The following is a 17,590-nucleotide window of genomic DNA, read 5'->3' as shown; positions in this document are numbered from 1 at the left end:
AGATATCGTGCATCACTCGCTGAAGGATTAGTGACACAACCTGCTAGACCTCGGAAACTAGATCCTAGCTAATGTCACATCTCATGACCAGACAACTGATGTCTCTTTGCTAATGTCTATTAGCATTTCCAACTACTCTTCGGACCCAAACACAACGGTATACTTAGATGTCATCACAGGAACACTTCATCGAAATGTTCGGTTGACAACCTTCACTCTTGTTGTTGGAAAACTCTTACATGAAGCAGAAACTTTATCCCTTCCGTTACTCAACCCGAGTATGCGATTACTATCACTAAGCAATTGCTGGAATCAATATCAGTTTCTCCTTAGCAACAGACACTATCCTGGGAAACTACCTACTCCCTTGCTTGTCTCTACTGTCAAGTTATCGCCTAACTTGATCATACAAGTCCAATTGCAATCGTCCCCGATTACAGCCATCCCAAAAGATCCATTTCTGGTAATCTTTAAAGATTCTAAATTACCCAAATCTCCGAATGCTCTGAGATCGTACCAAGTACAAATCCCATTAAGCATTACACGACAAAATACTATCCCAAGTATTTCTTAATTGCTACGCCCTGATCTTCACAAATTGGGCTCAACTAATCGACCCCGTCAATTCTATTGTGGCTCACACTTAGCTCGACAGTAAAACTCAAATCGGACTACCACTGATCCTCAACACCTATGTGGCTCGATCAATACTCTTGACTCGGCTGCCAAAATTTTGCTATTCCCCACACTTGGAATACCCAAATCATTCTGGTTCAACACACCTATACCCTGATAACCACACAATAGCTATTAGTAGTCTATTGACACCATCTCGTGCCTTACTACTAGGGGTGGGATCGGGTTGGGACCCGTCCCGTAACCCCCTTACCCGATTCTCGTCCCGATAAGAATTGAGATATTTTTTTTTCTCCCGATCCCGCACCCGAAAATGTCGGGACCCGAATGTTCGGAATCCCGTTGGGTCGGGAAGCTATATCCCAAATAAAAGTCGTACTTTGACGTAGATGTTGTCAAGCTCCAACACAAAAATTATATATATATATATATAATTTTGAATCTAAATGTGTAAATTTTAACAAAATCTAATGTATTCAAAACCAAAATTTGAATACATATGCCAAAATCTAAAACTATATTCCCAAGGTTTTAATCATAATTTCCAATAAAAAACGAAAAAAATAATACATGATTGGTACGCACATGAGTATATATAATGAAGATGTAGTCTAAAAAATCAAGTCCCCATCAAAGAAAGGCAGAAGTTGCCGAAATGGAAGCACAGTCCCTTGGGTAGCAAATCATCAAGGAGAGCAAGAAAAGACAAAAAATATCTGAGCAGATGGCTTACCTTAAACAAGAGATGGATCATGAATGCACTTAAAGCAGAATGTCAACAACCCAAGTCCTCATCAAAATGTAAAATGTTGAAGATGAACCATTTTATGTACGAAAAGAGCTATATATTAGGAGAAATCAAACCCATAGTTAACCCAAAAAATATTCATACATTTTTCCACAGAACCATATCCTTTCTTTCCTTGGGTTAGAGAAGATGGATCATGGATGCACTTAAAGCAAAATGTCGCAACCATGAAGAAGCCACCCAAGGAGGCTCACCCGCATCATTTTCACTCCTAGACATCAATGGCTTCTCCTCAAGTATATCACAAACCTAAAGCAAGTAACTAGATCATTAAAAATTGTCAATTTGTAAATGCTACAGGGAAGTCAAGCATACTAAGAAATCTGGAACATTTTGTCCGAATCTCCAACTCATGGACAACCCCCCCAAACTTGTGAATCGGAGTACAAGAATTTTGATAATGGAGATGATACGAATCAACAATAGACTCTGGGAATTTGAATTCTACAATATTGAGAACATGATTTTAGATAATCAGCAAGAAGTTTTTTTAATTAAAAAAAAGGTGTCATTTCCTTCCCCAACCTAAAAGAAAAATCAGGATAAAGACAGCTCTATAGTGTTTTGCTTGTTAAATAATACAGAGATGTATTTCTTTTCAGTGGACGTAATGAAAATGTCAAGCAAGAGCTTGAGAACGAGAAGTGCTTGAATAATAAGATGAAGTTACAGTTGAGGATTCAAATTCTGAATTTGTTCTTACCTTAAGGGATCTTAATAAAAAGTTGCAGCAGAAAAACATGAAAGCGTGAGATTTTCCCATTCATTCTTTTGAAGGCGGCGGTAAGGTATATGAAAAGCTGAAGATTTACCCTAATTTGACTAAAAAAAATTAAAAATAAAATTATTAATATAAAAAATAATATTATTAATAGAGTCGGGTCGGGTCAGGATTTCCGTTGGGTGAAAATTATTTTCCCGATCCTTCTCCCGATACTGATCAGAATGGGAGAAATCTCGACATTTCGGGTCGGGAAATTTTTGGGTTGGGCTCGAGATGGGAATCGGGAAGGGTCGAGATTTTTGTGTTTTTTTTCCAGCCCTACTTACTACTGATAGCTTCCTCATACACTGGAATCGGATATTAAGGCGAACTAAACCCAAAAAATGCTCGTGATCTATCAACCTAGATCATTTTCATCTCACGAAAAATCCTACACTTATTTTTGGAAACATCAGACAATACTTAGCACAATCACTGAACTCAATATCCATTGCCTCATTCATTCACATTGAATACCATGGCTAATCAAGTCCAAAATTATACCTAAATAATCCCAAAGATTCCCAAAATCTCCGGACACGCTCCTGATTATATCCCTCGTTAAGATTGTGCAACAATTCAAGACTGAGGTAGCTTACCACGATAACCCACCTGGACAACCACCAAGGCTTCACGGGTATAGGCCATGCTTTCCTTGCATCTCAAATAGTTATGTACAATCCTTAACATCTGATATAATCCATTAATGATAAAATCAATCATCACGGTGCAATTCGCCTATTCGAGTCAAAGTCTCGAAACATCATCCCATCCAGTATCTCGGATAAATCTTATCACAAGGAAACCCTAATAATAACTCTAATGACAATCCCTAGTCATCACTGGTAGAGATCCGTCTACCGACTGGATCGATCCATCTAGCAGTATCTACTAGGTCTCAAAGTACACACTTGTCAAGAAAATCCCTCCAAGACTGGTTCTCACAGCAGAAAAATCAACCTACTATCTCTGACAGAATCAGACGATACCTTAAACCCACTGATATCAAGCTCGATATCCAAACCACGGTCATACCCTGTTGTGACTGTTACCAAAACTCTAGACTAAGTAGTCTTTCCACCGTCATCCCCTGAAGCACAAAGGCTTCCAAGCAACCTCTAAAGTACAAAGACTCCAAGAGTAACACTAGCATAGGGTCGCGTCCCATCATGTCTAGTCATGGTCATAATCCACAACTCTCGGCATATACTAGACCTGACATCTTGATGAAAAACCCATCATCACAAGTCTCAACCTACGAAGGTTAACAGACTAATGTTCTAAGGAAACAACTTAGAAAAAAACTCATGTCCCATGCCTCTATATGAATAACCTCATCACTGGCACTAACTCAGCATGCTGACTAACTAGGTCAATCCTAGGAAAACACCTAGATTAACCACAAGTCAAACAGTTACATATGGCTTACTCAAAACCCATGAGCTACAATAGTTGAACACTAATCAACTAAAACAATGCCAATCTTAGCAAAATCACTTGAAATCATTCATAATTGCTGGATAAATAATACATGTATCATTACTTCAAGTTATGTACAATTTTTTTATTACAATCTCATGTAATACATTTAGTATTAAAAATACAAATGAAAATGTACAACCATTAACTTGAAATGATACAACCAAAGTATGATGATTCATTACAACTGAAATATTGTTTACACTACAACAATACAGTATTTTAAAATCATCGTACTAGTCTTCATTTTTTGAGCATGAAGCTTCTAATCAACACACGCATCAATGCTAGCATACTCCTGACCAAATCTCTCTACCCATACTCCTGCAAAGACATCCGGAGAAATGATCCGTGCTGGCTAACCAACTATGTTCTGCATCAATGCCTGTCAGTTGACCTCTTCTGCTCACGATCTACCATCAGCGTTCTTCTTGTATTCATATCATGCTTTTGAACATGAAGTTTCCCATGCGCCTACCAAAAGCATTGATACATGCATACCGGAAAAACCATGTTTTGCATGAGTTTAAATACCTTACCTTCAAAACCAGTCATACCATAGCCACTTGAGGCAATCCCTGGTGAAGGTCTTTATGACAATCTCTCCAACTACGAGTGGAGAATCTCTTCGGACTGGAACCACATGGGTTATTACAAACCATTCATTCCAAAAAGTCCTCAGAGGTATCTGACGCGATATACTCGTTCTCCTCTTCTAGGCTTCCCTGGCTGGAATCCATATGTTCTTCGATCAGCATTCCAATGCATCGAATGATAAACCGCCCACAGCAGTCAACCTATCCATCGATATGCTACTACTGGTGTTCTCATCACTGTTGCATTCCTTATAGTAAAGACTTCTGCCGCAAACCTTGGAAATGAAGAATCAAATCATCCTTCGTTAGGTCTCACCAATCCTACAAGGATAATCCAAAGTCTCAGTACTATATCTCAAGTCTCTTTGCATGCCGCTCTGATACCAATAAATGTAGAGACCCAACCCGGATCCACTATCTAATCAGAGTTTAGAGCATAATTAAGCATGCATTAAATAAATCACTGCGGAAGACTTAAATAAAAGCAGACCGACAGAATAAAACCGGTTAAACAAATTCGATTGTACAACTCAATCAAATTATCTTAAATAAAACCTACAGCTAATCCTGTTGTCTTCAAGGTCGCTGGCCTCTCCAGATTCCGGGTGCTCAATCCTACACCTACACCTGTCCCATCGAATGGGGTGTCCAAACATACAGAAAATACTGGACGTGAGCTCTAAAATCAATACGGAAGAAATGATATATAAAATATATGCAGCTTATAAGTGTATTTAAAATGAGGGTAAAGCAGTACTTAGAGACTCCATGAATATACAGGGCAATATCGGATGGCAAGTCCGTGGTGCCGCTCCTATATTCACCTATCAACTATAGAGTCTACTCCACCTTCGTGGTCGCTCCTAGTGATAGCAAAACCAGGGGCTGAACGTCCCCAGACACGAGTCCACAGGAAGTAACGCCTCACTGATGGAAACTGTCATGACTCACATCATACCAGATGCAGTCTACCGTAAAAAAATGCATGTGCTAAAGCTGTAAGAGATGGTAAAACATATAGCACATACTCACAACACATACAATATATATAATGCTGGGCATATCAGTCAGTACTTACGTGCCTTACTACAGGCAGTCCTAGCAGTCTCACTCTAGGTTCCAAGCCTATCATCAACTCTACAATGCAAATACTCATGCATCATTCATTAAGTTCCAAAAGCCTTAACTAAGCTATTGTATGCTCCTAAATAATTTAAGGAGACCATAGCTATACCTGCGTCCGTCTTTAGCCCGCTGATGACCATTATCCCGCAATTAGGGGCACACCCCTGCTGCAGCTTCACAGCCTCGAGCACGGATCCGCTACACGAGCACTGCTCCGCTACTATGTCAGACACTGTCTGACTATACTAAAGTATATTTCCTACTCCAACTCTAAAATAAGAGTGCCCAAAGCCCTAAAATAGAGCCACGTGGGCGAAGGAGAGGAATTCTGAATTTGCACGAATGAGGAGCTCGGACCTCATATTTATAGAACACATGCGGACCGTCCGAACTCTGCATGCATGACAAGTGTCACCTGATAGCACTTCGGACCGTCCGATCGGGACTTCGGATCATCCGATCCCGATATTACGTCATTCATGAATTCACTCCTTCGGACACCCTGGCCGAGGCACTGTTCGGACCGTCCGATCCATCACTTCGGATCGTCCGAACTCTATTTTTGTCCAATCACACAATTTCCTTGTCTTATCTTATCTGATGGAGATCGGGCTGTTCGATCCCTCTTCGGATCGTCTGAACTTCACCCTCTCGAACAACCTCAGGCCCTCCGAACTTTGACACTTCGGATCACCCAAACTCAAGTTTGGAGCCTTCGATCCTGTCTAAGACTCGGAATCATCCCGATCATTTTCGAGTGTTCTCAATCCATTTTCGGACTCCGTTAATCCATTTGGAATTTCTTAACCATGTTTTACTTAATCTAAACATGATTACATGATTAATTACTCATTAATCGTTAATTCCAGGTACGGGTCACTACAGTGGGCTTACACATTGCCAAACTGGTCGGGCTTTTGATGGAGGTGGGCTTAAACATTGCCGAACGGGTCAGGTTTTTGATGGAGGCCACGACTGGCGTGGGCTTACACATTTTCGAAAAGGTTGGGCTTTTGATGGAGGCCACGAGTAGCGTGGGCTTACACATTGCCAAACTGGTCGGGCTTTTGATGGAGGCATATGTGACCGGAACGGGTCTATTTTATTAATAATTTAGAAAGATAACCAATAATTTGGATAACAACAAAATTATTGTTCGAGAAGTAACTTTGAAGAGTCCTTCGTACTTAGCATCCAGCTTCTCCCTTTCTCCATGGTGCTGGATTTTCCTCATAAACAAATCCTCTTCTTGAAAAATCTTGGGATGAACTCTTTTTTTTTAAACTCGGGTCATTATTTTTTGGTATGCTGCCATTCTTACTGCTTCTCGGACTCTACTTTCCTCCACCAAGTCCAAATCCATTGCCCTTAATTCTTTGTTGTTTTCTCCATATGCTATTATCCGCGCACTCTCTTGCCCTATTTCAGCTGGAAGGACTGATTCCGTTCCATACACCATGTTGTAAGGGGTCTCCCCCGACCCGGACCTAGTAGTGGTCTTATATACCAAATTACATATGAAAGCTCGTCCACCCACTTTCCTTTTGCAGTATCCAGACGTGGTTTGAGTGCTTGTACTATTGTTATATTGGTGACTTCCACCTGGCCATTCCCTTGTGGGTAAGCGACAGATGTAAATACCTGTTCAATTTTCATTTCCTCGCACCAGGCTCGGACTTTGGATCCACAAAATTGTCTCTCATTGTCTGATATCAAGCGACGTGGAATCCCAAACCTACACACAATGTTCTTCCATAAGAAACTCAACACTTTTCTTTCTATGATCTTGGCTAGGGGCTTTGCCTCCACCCACTTAGAAAAATAGTCAACTGCCACCAGTAGAAAATTTCTTTGTCCCGTGCTGATAGATAATGTTCCGACAATATCCATTCCCCATTGGTCGAAAGGGCAAGCATCCATGACCACCTTCATGAATTCCGCCAGGCTCAATTGTAAATTGGCAGGCCTTTGGTAATTATAGCATGTGTAGATTAGGGCGAACGCCACTTTTTGCATAGTGGGCCAGAATAAACCAGCTAGAAGGGCTTTTCTGACTAAGGCTATACTGTCTAAGTGATTTCCACAGCACCCTTCGTGGATCTCTGATAGAACCCAAAAATTCATGCTAAGTTAGATTATTTTGGGTTCCATTGACCATGTGATTTATGGTTTGTTTCGTGTTTCCGTTTAAAATTCGAGTTTTCAAGATTTATATTATGCACTCATGCGTTTAAGTTGTTTTGTAGGAATAAGACGGAAGACGGAGCTCGAAAAGTGCGGTGTTAAAGCTGAAGGCAGAGATTTTCACGCTATAGCCTGCCATATCCTGCGCCATGGCGTAAACCGTGGATTATGAAAAAAGAAAACAGAACTTTTCACGCTATGGCGTGACATTCTTAGGCCATGGCGCAGGTCGTTGAGTAAAAAAAGAAAAATTTCAAAGCAAGGACTCTTGAAGATAAATAGGGATTGATTTTTAGAATTTAAGGGGATCTTTTTTGCACATCTCTGGGCAGTTGAGATATCAGAAACTAGAGAAACGGAGCGGGAGGAGTGAAGAACAATCGTGAAAAAATTTCTCCTCTTCTTCTTAAATTCTTTTCTGTTATTTTTGTTTTGAAGAAAACATTTTGATGTTAGTTATGAGTTTTATTTGTAGCTAAACCTCTTGTGTTGAGATTTAGGGGATCCGACCCCTGTTGTCGACTCACGAATATTGGTTTTTGACTTCTAATGAATGTTTAATTATGCTATTGATTTGTTTTGCATTGTTGGAGCGTAGCTAACTCTCTCAATATTTATATATCATGTTTTATTTCGAAAGAAAATTTCATGATAGGAACAAATAGCATGATTCATGGATCTACAATTTACATAGACATATGAAATTGGGTACATGTTGATAGTGATAGTCCAGTAGGTCGAAAGCTAAGGGATTCCACAAGTTGTGAATGCAATCATCTATGATAAATAATTGAAGACATTTGATTATTTCATAGCATCAATTAGTTTAGCATAACTTGAAAGAGTATGTTAATGAATTAGGGAATCTTGTCAAAAACGTGAATTGGTTGTTGGAAGCAATTTTCAGAGTCGACTAGGGGAAGGTGACCCGACAATCTCAACATTATCTCCATCATTTGAATTTAATTCACTAAGATTGATTCAATTCTAGATTTTTATTTATTTCTGAGTTTGTTAATTCTCTTGTCATTAAGTAGTTAATAAAAACAATACTCATTTTTCGTAAAAGTGAAATAAGGATTAGTATTTAGGTAGAAGTTGTGCACTACTCCCTGTGGACGATACTCATATTCACATATTATATTATAATTTGCATCGTGCACTTGCGATTATCTCGAGCTTGCAAGATACAATTATTTTCTGAGATTCATAGTGCAAGTAAAGCTCGATCTAGTTTTTGGCGCCGTTGCCGGGGACTTTTGATTTACAATTTTTTGCTTAGATATCTTCTTTAATTTCACTTCATATTCTCACGAATTATCCATTTTACCTTTTCAGGATTTTCTAGTGGTGCATGCTACCATCCTTGCGCTCAGAACTTGTACCCTTTGATCCAGAAATCGAGAGAACCTTTCGAAAGAGACGAAGACAACAACGAGCTGAGATGGCAGAAAACGAACTACCACGCATCAATAACGGTGATGGCGAAGCTAATAATCCACCTGTGTATAGATCCATGATGGATTGTGGTATACCAACTATTGAGGATGTTCGACCGAGTATCGTTAGACCAACAATGATAGCAAATCAGTATGAGATAAAGCCAGCAATCATCCAGATGATCCAGAACACAGTCCAATTCGGTGGATCTATCATTGATGATCCTAATGCTCATATTGAAAACTTCTTGGAAATCTGTGATACTTTCAAACAACAGGAAGTTTTTGATGACGCTATTCATCTACGTTTATTTCCTTTTTCATTAAGAGACAAAGCTAAATCGTGGTTGAATAGTTTACCTGCAGGTTCTATCATAACATGGGGAGATTTGGCTAAAGCGTTCCTTACTAAGTACTTTCCTCCCTCGAAGTCCATGAAGCTGAGAACCGACATCACTATGTTTGCTCAAGGGGAACAAGAGTCGTTGTATGAAGTATGGGAGCGCTACAAAGATATGCTAAGGCGATGCCCACATCATCAGTTGCCTGATTGGCTTGTGGTACAAACTTTCTATTATGGTTTACTATCTGCAAATCGTACTATGTTGGATGCAGCTGCAGGTGGGAATCTTTTGCGAAAATCGCCGGAAGATGGTTATGAACTGTTTGAGGAAATGGCCTCTAGTAGCTATCAACCTCAATCTGAGAGGAGCATGATGCAAAAATCAGCAGGAATTCATCAAGTGGATGCATTCACTTCGATGACAGCACAACTGGAGGCTATGAATAAGAAGATTGATGGATTGAGCTTAGGAAATTCTGCGATGCATATTCAGGAGGTGTTCTGCGATAGGTGCCAAGGTGAGCATTTCACTAAAGATTGTCAAATTGGTAATCCTTTTTATGTGCAGGATGAGGCACCAGTGAATCATGTGGGAAGCCAAAATCGCCCCAGGTTTGACCCGTATTCAAATACATATAATCCGGGGTAGAGGAAACATCCGAATTTTTCTTGGGGTGGTCAAAACAATCAGTCTAGGCCATATCAAAATCAAAATTCTGTGAAGCAACCTCAAGAGGAGAAGTCCAGTTTAGAGCAAATGATGCAAAATTTTATATCATCCACTAAGACTCGAATGCAGAACCAAGACGCAACTATAAGAAGTTTGGAAAATCAAATAGGGCAGCTGGCAAAGAGGATGTCAAATCGAGAGCCAGGAACTTTGCCAAGTGACACTGAGACTAATCCAAAGGAGCAATTAAAGGCCGTAGAGTTGCGAAGTGGGAAGAAACTGGAAACCAAGGAGTTGGAGCACAAAGAGAAAAAGAAGGAGGGTGAGAAAGAGCCATCTACAGGTAAGTCATCTGACTCTACACAATCACCCTTATCAAAATCTAATATTGTTATTCCACCTCCGTTTCCTGCAGCACTGAAGAAAGCGAAACTTGATTCGCAATTTTCAAAATTTCTTGAGGTGTTTAAGAAGTTACATATTAATATACCTTTTGCTGATGCATTGTTGCAAATGCCTAGTTATGCAAAAATTTTGAAGAAAATCTTAGCAGGCAAGAGAAAAATAGAGGAGCGTGCCATGGTCAACTTAACTGAGAATTGTTCTTCATTAGTGCAAAACAAAATTCCACCGAAGTTGAAAGATCCAGGGAGTTTTTCTATCCCTTGCATGATTGGTGATGTGGTTTTTCATAAGGCTCTTTGTGATTTGGGTGCCAGCATTAGCTTGATGCCATTTTCTGTGTTTAGGAAGCTTGGAATGGGAGAACCAAAGCCTACAAGAGTTTCTCTGCAACTGGCAGATAGATCCATAAAGTATCCACGAGGAATAATTGAAAATGTGCTGGTTAAAGTGGACAAATTTATTTTCCCAGTAGATTTTGTGGTGCTTGACATGGAGGAGGACCTGGATATGCCATTGATCTTGGGCAGACCTTTTCTGGCGACTGGAAAAGCCCTAATTGACGTGCAAAAAGGGAAGTTGTTATTGAGAGTAGGAGAGGAGGAAATCACTTTTGATGTTTTTAATGCACTAAAGCACACACTGCACAATAATGATTGTTTTAAAATTGATGTATTGGATTCACTTGTTCATAATTTTGTGCAAGATGAGTTAAAAGACCCTTTAGAAGTTGCACTTATAAATGATGGATGTGAGGATGACTTTGATGAAGAGAGGAAAAATATCATTGCATATTTTACTGCTAATCCTCCATTGAAGAAGCAAGTGCGATTCATACTCAAAGAATTGGGAGATAGGCAGGATTTAGTCCTTCAACAACCAAGCATAGATGCACCACCTACTCTAGAACTCAAACCTTTACCTTCACATCTAAAATATGTTTATTTGGGTGATGATAATAATTTACCTGTTATTATTTCTTCTTGTCTTACAGGTGTGATGGAGGAAAAGTTGGTACACATCTTAAAGGAGCATAAGAGAGCCTTCGCATGGAAAGTGGCTGACATTAAGGGAATCAATCCATCGATTTGCATGCACAAAATTTTGATGGAGGATAAGTACTCTTCTGTGGTTGAACCTCAGCGGAGGCTGAACCCGAAGATGCAAGAGGTAGTAAAAGCTGAAACCATTAAACTCTTGGACGCAGGTATCATCTATCCTATTTCTGACAGCGCATGGGTGAGTCCTATACAATGTGTTCCTAATAAAGGTGGTATAACTGTGATAAAAAATGACAAAAATGAGTTGATACCCACTAGAACGGTTACGGGTTGGCGTGTGTGCATTGATTATAGGAAGTTGAATGACGCCACCCGTAAGGATCATTTTCCCCTCCCCTTCATTGATCAAATGCTTGAGCGATTGTCGGGTCATGAATTTTATTGCTTTCTAGATGGGTATTCGGGATATAATCAAATCATGATTGCACCAGAAGACCAAGAGAAAACAACTTTCACTTGCCCTTATGGTACTTTTGCGTATAGGCGGATGCCGTTTGGATTGTGTAATGCACCCGCCACTTTTCAAAGATGTATGACTGCTATTTTTCATGACATGACATAGAATTTCCTAGAGATATTTATGGATGACTTTTCTATTTTTGGATCTTCTTTTGATGATTGTCTGAAAAATTTGCATTTGGTGCAATTACGATGTGAGAAAACTAAATTGGTTTTGAATTGAGAAAAGTGTTATAAAATGGTACAGGAAGGCATTGTGCTTGGGCACAAAATTTCTGAACAGGGAATGGAGGTGGATAAAGCAAAAGTGGAAGTCATAAAAAATCTACCTCCACCAACATCTATTAAGGGAGTGAGAAGTTTCTTAGGGCACGCTGGTTTCTACCGGCGTTTTATCAAAGATTTTTCTAAAATTGCTAAACCCCTATCCTCTTTACTAATGAAAGATGTACCGTTTGACTTTAATTATAATTGTGTGCAGGCATTTGAGATCTTGAAGGAGCGACTGGTGACAGCTCCTGTGTTGGTAGCTCCTGATTGGGATCTTCCATTCGAGGTAATGTGCGATGCTAGCGATACGGCGATAGGTGCTGTTTTGGGTCAGAGGAAAAACAAGGTATTCCATACTATATACTATGCGAGTAAGACTTTAGATGAAGCTCAATTGAATTATGCAACAACTGAAAAAGAATTACTCGCTATAGTATTCGCGTTTGATAAGTTCACTCCTACCTTGTTTTATCTAAAGTTGTTGTGTACACCGATCACTCGGCACTGAAATATTTACTTGCCAAAAAGGATGCTAAGCCTAGATTGATTAGGTGGATATTACTGTTGCAAGAATTTGATCTGGAAATAAAAGATAAGAAGGGGGTAGAGAACATAGTGGCGGATCACCTTTCTAGGCTTGAGTGTGTCAGTGAGGACACGGGGGAAAAAAATGGTGATATTGATGATTGGTTTTCGGATGAACAATTGTTTTCATTAAAAAATTGCCCATGGTATGCGAATTTTGCTAATTATCTGGTGACAGGCACATTTCCACCAAATTTGACATTTCACCAACGAAAGAAATTTTTATCTGATGTGAAATATTATTTTTGGGAGGAACCATTTTTGTTTAAGATCTGTGCAGATTCCATGATACGGCAATGTGTGCCAGAAGAAGAGATGCAACCAATCTTGAGCCACTGCCACGATCGAGAGGTTGGCGGTCACTTTGGACCGACAAAAACAGCGGCAAAGGTATTAGAATCTGGTTTTTATTGGCCTGTTGTTTTTAGGGATGCTCGTGCATATGTTATTGCATGTGATCGGTGTCAGCGCACAGGTAACGTCTCTAATCGCAATGAAATGCCTTTAAACAATATTATGGAATGCGAGGTATTTGATGTATGGGGCATAGATTTTATGGGGCCGTTTCCCACATCTTTCTTGAAAAAATATATTTTGGTGGCGGTTGACTATGTGTCAAAATGGGTCGAAGCAGAGGCTTGTGCAACTAATGATGCTCATGTGGTGTTGAAATTTTTAAAGAAAAACATTTTTAATCGCTTTGGCACACCACGGGCGATCATTAGTGATGGTGGGACACATTTTTGCAACAAATTATTAGAAAAACTTTTGGCAAAATATGGTGTCACGCACAAGATCTCTACTTCGTACCATCCCCAGACCAGTGGGCAAGTGGAAGTGTCAAACCGTGAAATAAAAAGAATTTTGGAAAAAACGGTGAACACAAGTAGAAAATATTGGTCTGTCAGGTTAGATGACGCCCTATGGGCATATCGCACTGCTTTCAAGACACCTATAGGCACTACACCTTATAGGTTACTTTTTGGTAACCAAAAACTTGATCGAGCTTTACTTGCACTATGAATCTCAGAAAATAATTATATCTCGCAAGCTCGAGATAATCACAAGTGCACGATGCAAATTATAATATAATATGTGAATATGAGTATCGTCCACAGGGACTAGTGCACAACTTCTACCTAAATACTAATCCTTATTTCACTTTTACGAAAAATGAGTATTGTTTTTATTAACTACTTAATGACAAGAGAATTAACAAACTCAGAAATAAATAAAAATCTAGAATTGAATCAATCTTAGTGAATTAAATTCAAATGATGGAGATAATGTTGAGATTGTCGGGTCACCTTCCCCTAGTCGAATCTGAAAATTGCTTCCAACAACCAATTCACGTTTTTGACAAGATTCCCTAATTCATTAACATATTCTTTCAAGTTATGCTAAACTAATTCGATGCTATGAAATAATCAAATGTCTTCAATTATTTATCATAGATGATTGCATTCACAACTTGTGGAATCCCTTAGCTTTCGATCTACTGGACTATCACTATCAACATGTACCCAATTTCATATGTCTATGTAAATTATAGATCCATGAATCATGCTATTTGTTCCTATCATGAAATTTTCTTTCGAAATAAAATATGATATAGAAATATTGAGAGAGTTAGCTACGCTCCAACAATGCAAAACAAATCAATAGCATAATTAAACATTCATTAGAAGTCAAAAACCAATATTCGTGAGTCGACAACTGGGGTCGGATCCCCTAAATCTCAACACAAGAGGTTTAGCTACAAATAAAACTCATAACTAACATCAAAATGTTTTCTTCAAAACAAAAATAACAGAAAAGAATTTAAGAAGAAGAGGAGAAATTGCTTCACGATTGTTCTTCACTCCTCCCGCTCCGTTTCTCTAGTTTTTGATATCTCAGCCGCCCAGAGATGTGCAAAAAAGATCCCCTTAAATTTTAAAAATCAATCCCTATTTATCTCCAAGAGTCCTTGCTTTGCAATTTTCCTTTTTTTACTCAACGACCTGCGCCATGGCCTAAGAATGTCACGCTATGGCATGAAAAGTTTTGTTTCCATTCTTTACTTTTTCCCAGTTCACGCTATGGCGGAGGAAACATCACGCCATAGCATGAAAAGTTCTGTTTTTTTTTTTCATAATCCACGGTTTACGCCATGGCGCAGGATATGGCAGGCTATAGCGTGAAAATCTCTGCCTCCAGCTTTAACACCGCACTTTTCGAGCTCCGTCTTCCGTCTTTTTCCTACAAAACAACTTAAACGCATGAGTGCATAATATAAAGCTTGAAAACTCAAATTTTAAACGGAAACACGAAACAAACCACAAATCACATGGTCAATGGAACCCAAAATAATCTAACTTAGCATGCATTTTTGGGTTCTATCAACCCCCTCATACTAGCCTTTTGCTCGCCCCGAGCAAAATAGGTTAAAGCCAAAACACAAACTTGCAGTTCAAAAATACATAATTTTAATCCGAAAACCCTCGGAGAGTGACAGTGAACATTTTCTTTTTCTTTTCAATTTAAACTCAAGCAATGCATCCCTACAAAGTTCTCACATTACACCCTTGAGAGAGAAGTGGACGTGTGTGTGTGATATTGATCCTAATGTCATGTATTTCGTGCTAATCCAGTTGCCCCAGATGGCTAAAGTGACATGTCAACACAAGTATAGTTTCCACACGCATCTCTTCAACCGTCACTGACTGAACACAAGTGATTATTTGTCTTGGGGTATGGGATATAAAAGATTGGAAGAATATGCACAATGAAGAGGGTACAACATCCATTATTTAACACAATCAGATTTTTCATCCGATATCCTCTACACTTTACATTTCCACCTTTTTGCCTCGAATTCAATTCCGAATTCATTAATTTCATTAGGCCGCCCCTCACCTTAGTTTCTCCATCCTCTGTTTCTTTTTGCAAGAAACCATCACTGTACTTCATCGGATATAGATTTGGTTTGGGACAGGAGTAAAAGAGAAAATAGCCAAAGACATTTATCAAATGGAGTTTAATGATTATGCAAGGTACACTCCATTATTTTTCAACTAAGCTAACCAAGAAACTCAGGGATGGCTCTTTTTTATATATATATTTTTTTTCATGAAAGACTCAGGAGTTTAAACGGCTTCAACACATTTATTTGGCAATATCAGTCAGCTAAGTTCCGAGAATGCATGCTTGATTTCTGCAAGTATCTAATGTCACAAGAGCTTCTCCAGTTTAACAGTTCATCACACTCCACACACTTCATTATTCACAACAATTCATGCAAAAGGAGGTGCACTCTCTACTCGTGGGTTTCATGATTCAAAATTTCAAGGATGCTAGTCTGTCAATTACCAACACTTTCAAAATAAATTCGCATCAATCCAACATCAACACTGGCTTCTCTTTTTTTTTTCAACTAAACACATAACAAACTAAGCAACAGAGACAACTAAACAAAATGAACTAAACGCAAAAAAATAAACAACACAAACAACTAACACAAACGCACGACGAGTCCCCCTCATACTAAGACTCTGCAGTGTCCTCACTGTGACCGAACTAAAACACAAGAACGAGAAACCAAAAAATAAAAACAAAAAGAAAATAAAAGCAAAACTCCCCTGGCGGTGGATCAATCCTCCTCCTCTTCTTCATGTTCTGGTGGTGGGACGCCTTCTTCCTCAGTGTGTGGTGCTCCCAATGCAGATGGGTGAGCAAATGGCGGTGGGTACAGTGGTGGATGCGGGTACCGTGAAGCATCAAAATCAAAGTGGGTGACAATGTCACGCGTCATAGACTCAGTGGATATCATATACTGGGCATTGACCCGGTCATATTCATTCCGATATGCCTGATATGCATCCTGACGCGCAATCCATGCACAAATATCATCCACCTTCTCATTGTTCGTCTTCTTCTTCAGAGGTTGAGGTGGCTCGGAACTAGAACTCGCTCCAGTTCTAAGCTTGGTTCGATTGTCCTTCATCCCCTCATATATCTTCTCGTCGATGGCCTGTAGCGGTTGGATCCATTCATCATCCACACCCATGTCAACATTGGCCAAAGCGCACAACTCTGTAATGATAGTCGGGAAAAATAGCTTTGATTTTGGGTTGTTGGCGCATTGTAGAATCTGGCTTGAGATAATGCGGCCAACATTGATTGGCATTCCCTTCATAATTGCGAACAACAGTACTGCCCGATCCATATGAACTTCGCTAACATGGGACACGGGCATCAACCGGCGAACCAAAAAAACATACCACAATGACGGCTTAATCTTAAGATACATGGCCTTAAAATTCAAAAATTTGACGGGATCACTCCACATTACCCCATCATGAGCTAAATCCCGCATAATCGCCATATTATCCGGTTCCGCACAAAGTGCGTCATACTCAATCGTATCAACTTAGGGCAATCCAAACAACTCGTTAATCGTTGCCTCTCCATAATTCACCCACTTTACTCTCACAAACACCGTCCGTTCCTTGCCCTCTTTAGCATTGGCATAGAACTCCCGGACCAATGGTATAACTCCCGCTTTCGGTTGAGCACAAAACAAGTTCCAGTTTCTATCTTCTATGATATCATGAATATAACACCCTATCCCAGAATTTGTAGACAAATGAAAGCCCCTCTCGGGCCATAGAGTACGATTAATCTTAGAATGATCATACCGGTTCTTGGCCTCTTGGGAAACAAACTTACCCGCGATAACTGATGAAGAAGATGATGAAGAACCCCCAACCTTAGCTCTTTTTGGTCCCA

At 39.5% G+C, this 17,590-nt stretch overlaps 3 protein-coding genes and 1 non-coding gene across 4 annotated transcripts; 2 read left to right on the top strand and 2 right to left on the bottom strand.

The window, feature by feature from the left end:
- Positions 1-1,564: 1,564 nt before the first annotated feature.
- LOC140861083 (uncharacterized) lies at positions 1,565-7,531 on the bottom strand. The gene is made up of 3 exons (XM_073264085.1): positions 6,945-7,531; positions 6,729-6,894; positions 1,565-1,693 (listed from the first exon to the last, which is right to left on the bottom strand). The coding sequence occupies exons 1-3, from the start codon at positions 7,529-7,531 to the stop codon at positions 1,565-1,567; spliced, it is 882 nt and encodes a 293-aa protein (XP_073120186.1).
- Positions 7,532-9,035: 1,504 nt separating this feature from the next.
- On the top strand, positions 9,036-10,022 carry LOC140861082 (uncharacterized). The gene has a single exon (XM_073264084.1). It carries the CDS (start codon positions 9,036-9,038, stop codon positions 10,020-10,022), a length of 987 nt encoding a protein of 328 aa, XP_073120185.1.
- On the bottom strand, positions 9,468-9,574 carry LOC140869931 (small nucleolar RNA R71). Its single transcript, XR_012146920.1, has one exon. It is a non-coding gene; the product is annotated as a small nucleolar RNA R71 (small nucleolar RNA).
- A 144-nt stretch (positions 10,023-10,166) lies between the features above and the next one.
- LOC140861081 (uncharacterized) lies at positions 10,167-13,843 on the top strand. The gene is made up of 4 exons (XM_073264082.1): positions 10,167-11,684; positions 12,213-12,317; positions 12,447-12,606; positions 12,714-13,843. Exons 1-4 carry the CDS (start codon positions 10,167-10,169, stop codon positions 13,841-13,843), a joined length of 2,913 nt encoding a protein of 970 aa, XP_073120183.1.
- The last annotated feature ends 3,747 nt before the right edge of the window (positions 13,844-17,590 follow it).

This window comes from Henckelia pumila, chromosome 4 (assembly GCF_033568475.1).
Source record: "Henckelia pumila isolate YLH828 chromosome 4, ASM3356847v2, whole genome shotgun sequence".
Taxonomy (NCBI): Eukaryota; Viridiplantae; Streptophyta; class Magnoliopsida; order Lamiales; family Gesneriaceae; genus Henckelia; species Henckelia pumila.
Note: the sequence above shows the minus strand (reverse complement) of the source record. Positions and strands in the feature narration are given on the sequence as shown.

Excerpts from the sequence above, each read along its gene's own strand:
- LOC140861083 (XM_073264085.1), bottom strand. The coding sequence starts at position 7,531 with ATGAATTTTTGGGTTCTATCAGAGATCCACGAAGGGTGCTGTGGAAAT. Across the intron at positions 6,895-6,944 it reads CTGGATACTGCAAAAGGAAA|GTCCGGGTCGGGGGAGACCC; the intron begins GTGGGTGGACGA and ends GACCACTACTAG. Across the intron at positions 1,694-6,728 it reads AAAGTAGAGTCCGAGAAGCA|GTTTGTGATATACTTGAGGA; the intron begins GTAAGAATGGCA and ends TACTTGCTTTAG.
- LOC140861082 (XM_073264084.1), top strand. The coding sequence starts at position 9,036 with ATGGCAGAAAACGAACTACCACGCATCAATAACGGTGATGGCGAAGCT.
- LOC140861081 (XM_073264082.1), top strand. The coding sequence starts at position 10,167 with ATGCAGAACCAAGACGCAACTATAAGAAGTTTGGAAAATCAAATAGGG. Across the intron at positions 12,318-12,446 it reads CACCAACATCTATTAAGGGA|GCATTTGAGATCTTGAAGGA; the intron begins GTGAGAAGTTTC and ends AATTGTGTGCAG. Across the intron at positions 12,607-12,713 it reads CCATACTATATACTATGCGA|TTGTTGTGTACACCGATCAC; the intron begins GTAAGACTTTAG and ends TTTTATCTAAAG.